Below are 4,065 nucleotides of genomic sequence, written 5' to 3'. Positions count from 1 at the left end.
TAGTCATGTGATCTCGATGACGCAACAATATGTATACAGCTGCTCTACAATACAGCTTCTCCTCATTACTAAACTAATACACTGAAGAATGGTTGAATGGGTCAGCTATGGACATTTGTACGTCACGAACTGGAGCGCAACCTAATATATGTTATGCTACCAATGGAACACGCGTTCTTTTGCAATAAAAATATGTTTATGAATCCTTAATGTACATTTTACTACATAAATCGAGTCACTTGATCTTTCTCATTCATAAATGCTTCTCAGAAGACTCGCGCATATGTTTAGTATTTCAAACATCTGGAAGCAATATCAGCTTGTTAATAAACGGCTTTGAACGTGTATTAGAATAAAACGCTTGTTGTCGCTTCTCCTTTAAGGAAAAACAAAAAACTTGTGAATTTTCTACGCGTATCACACCCATGGAAAAAGACACTTGATATTAGAACTTCTACTAATTCACAAAACGTATGTGTTACATTTTTTGGTTAAAATATATTTCAACATATCCCTAAGACATTTGTAACAAATATGACTCATTTTGAAACTGTAATTCGAAGGAAAACTTCAGATGTGAACATTTTAAAATAACTGATATTTAGTACTTCACCAAAGTTTGTAACGTACAGTGACAATATATAGTTTTCTCTGGTTTAAATCATCATCTCGTTGTGAATTATAATAAAGACATACTTTTGAGTTTGTAAATATAATGTGTTTCATTATTGTTAAATAGTTTTGTGTTATTATTTCTGGGCATTGATTAATGATCATTTAGAAACTAAACTAAATCTGATCTGGCAAGTCGAGGCTGTCCATTAACTTATTTATGTAAACTAGGCCTAAAAGCACTGAACAGACTTCTTCAACTTATTATTGATTTGAAGGTATCATGCAGTGACACTAAAAATATAGTTTAGTGTTTTATCAACCCCTCACAACTAACAGGGATGCTCTAAAAACCCTTCACTAGAGCAACATTGTGAGGATATTTTTATTAACCACCCATAATTAGCATGTAGTTCCAAAGATATTAAAACTTATATTTCAGTTATGACTTGTCCATGGTATTTTCCAACATCCTAATGGAAGGAATTCACCAGTGCAATATTTTCCTGACACTATCATACATTTAAACGTTGTTCAGATAAAGTTACAGGAATATCCCAAGTTTAAGATATGTTAATATTTAATTTTCTTTTATTTCTCCTGAGAACCGTAGGGTTTGGCGTGGCTTAGTGGTTAGCGTGTCGACCTGTGGATAAGAGGATTCAAAGTTCGAGCCGCAATATGTCGCTGAACATGCTCTCTACTTCCAGCTGTAAAGGCATCGTAATAACGATATTCAATACCGCTGTTCTGTTAGAAGTAGCCTCCTAGGTGGCGGGTGCTATTGACTAGCTGTTCTCTCTCTGGTCAGTTTTTTAAACTAGTGATAGTTATGTCTGAATTTTAGGGGTCTCTGGCTTGGCCGTTTAGCCCATGTCGCAGATATATTTCAAATACTCACTGTATATTCCATCTCTGGGTTTCATTTTGTCGTATCTTACTGTAGTATTCTATTTAAGTTTTGGAAGTAGTCATACCATTCACATAAAAAAATAACATTTTGATTGAGTTCATACTTACAAATAAGTTATTGTTCTCTTCCTCCATCCCTCCGCGCCAATCACATAGCGCTTTTCCCTGATGTTATGGTTAGTGGGGATTTTTCGTATTACATCGGGAACACCACAACGTGGCACTGTCATCAACTTTTGTGTAGCTTCGTCAATTACACCAGTTTCCGGCAATCCGCCAAACCGTTGCATATTTTTAATAGCTTCTTTAAAACCTTCTTCAGTGTAGAGAGCATCTGTATTTGGTCCTGCATCAATCAAGTAACCGAACTGCTTCATAAATTTAACCTGATAAAAAACAAAGAAAGTGAGGTTAAGGTAATATAAAGAAATGCCATAGAAATGTTATGATAAAAAATGATAAGAAAGATATTTCAAAGTTGTAATTTGTGTTATAAAATGAATTACATGATGTTTTTAGGTGCTCTCTATATGTCTGCTATGAGAAGGTGATTCCCGATGTCAAGTAAAGGTGAAATCGATTTTTAAAACATCTAAATTACACCACTAGGAATTTAAATTTTGCTAATTAGTTATTTACACTGTCAGTGCTCACTTCTTCAAACTAGCTACTAAAATTATTTTTAGAATCTTTGAAAGAATTATATGACATCTTAAATTGTTTCCATATTAAGAAAGCTATTTATTATACAACAACTATATGAAATACTTCTAAAACACTTGTAAGAGATGTATTAAGGTGGTTAAAAAGAGTTGTTTCACATAAGTTTCTACGTCATTAAGGTTCTAGTATAGTTATTTAATTATGATTTATGACCTTATGAATGTTTTCACGTTCTTCGTCAATGGAATGCATGAAGCATCTTATATTATTTTTACGATTTTTTCTTGAAATCCTTTAATTGTAATTAATGTCGTTAGGGGTAAGATAAAATAGTCCAAATAATGTTTCACTATTTGGAAATATTATTTTAAAATGATGTTGAAATTTCCTGAGTTATGAAATATGTTTGAGGGCGAATTTTAATTTGAAGTGATTGTGTCGTCTTTATTTTAAGTTTTTTGAAGTCAAAATTTTAATTTTAATTGCTTTGTAATTTATATAACAGATAATCATATTAAGTATATATATACCTTTACTTAATTCGTAGTTTTATACATTGTCACAAAATAGCCCCAAAATAATGATTTACGGACGTTGTAAATTTTCTAACTTTAATGTAGCTACGTCGTAAAATAGAATTAAAATTAACGATCGTAATAAATTATTCACTTGATATACGTTTTTTTTTCTCTTGATTTCGAAGTGACCTTTAAAACTGTATGAGAGATACGTCCAAAACTTGAGTCACGTGCTACACACTGGGTCAAATAGTAATTGAGGCAGCCTGTTGGGGACGGCGTCAAAATGAACACATTGTACTGTTACTGTCTTCTTCTAGTATCAAGAGTATCTGAAAATTTAACTGGATTTGGTGCAAGTGCTATTATTTTATAATAAAGTTTCCTATTTAAAAAAAAGAAAAGAAAAAAAAGGCATTCGTTCTTTCTGTCTCTAACAGTTAATTACTGTGAGTTAACTTTACGTTATAAAAAATATGTGTGTTGTACACATAAAGCATTCATATAAAACCTAAAAATATTTTTTCGACATTTCACAAAGTTCAAACTGAGTTCGTTATATTTATATTAAATGAATTAAACCAAAAAATTAAATTTTAAATCTCAAGGTCTGTCTTAGAATAAGCTGAGGCTTAGCTGTTTCCTCTAGAGTTTCTCCACAGTTTTGGCAAAACTTTAAATTTGAGAAAAGTAATTTATTTTTGTTAAATGTTCAGCTCAACGAAAGTGGCAGTGACACCTATGTTAAACTATAGCGTATTTATTTATTTTTTCTATGAAAGCAACTTGAGACGTGTGCATAGGCCACAATTCACTCTCATTAAGCTTTAATATAAACATTTTAAGTTTTTTGGTAGTAAAACAAGATGCTTAGAAGGTAATATTTTGTAAAGTTTCAATAAAATACGTTATTTCTCTTACCATTTCTGTAGAAGGTGAGTTTGGAATTGGCGCTGTACCTGCGATCAGTACATATCCAAATAAGAGTAGACTTGTATGTGATAATGGCTTGGTTATTGTGAAGCACAGGCGGTCTGCCATATTTATTTTACGTAATTACCACTTAAGACGTTGGAAGATAACTGACACCAGACCGCAGCGGGAAACGGTCGTACAGCTAATGAGCATAAAGCGTTAAGTAAGGAATATGTTTAAACAACAACAAAAAGGTTTACATATTGGCGTTTCTATATTCAGTTCTTCATATCTAATTTATTCTCGTTTCATGTAATAAATTAGTACATTTTACCAGGCTAACTTGATTATATATATATATATAGTTTTTCACCTGGCCAGAAACTACACTAATTTAATATTGTTACGTCTCCGTTCGTTAATTAATTTTCCGTAAATTCGTTCC

General features: G+C 31.9%; 1 protein-coding gene across 1 annotated transcript in view; it reads right to left on the bottom strand.

The window, feature by feature from the left end:
- LOC106469194 (matrix metalloproteinase-17-like) overlaps positions 1–3,827 on the bottom strand; it is a 58,099-nt gene extending 54,272 nt beyond the window's left edge. Inside the window, exons 1-2 of the mRNA XM_013929661.2 lie at positions 3,627–3,827; positions 1,633–1,910 (exon numbers count right to left, since the gene is read on the bottom strand). Coding sequence (XP_013785115.1) covers positions 1,633–1,910; positions 3,627–3,746 — 398 coding nt within the window. The 5' untranslated portion in view covers positions 3,747–3,827. The remainder of the gene's footprint in view (positions 1–1,632; positions 1,911–3,626) is intronic.
- Positions 3,828–4,065: the final 238 nt, after the last annotated feature.

Source organism: Limulus polyphemus, unplaced genomic scaffold (genome assembly GCF_000517525.1).
Source record: "Limulus polyphemus unplaced genomic scaffold, Limulus_polyphemus-2.1.2 Scaffold3349, whole genome shotgun sequence".
Lineage (NCBI taxonomy): Eukaryota > Metazoa > Arthropoda > Merostomata > Xiphosura > Limulidae > Limulus > Limulus polyphemus.
Note: the sequence above shows the minus strand (reverse complement) of the source record. Positions and strands in the feature narration are given on the sequence as shown.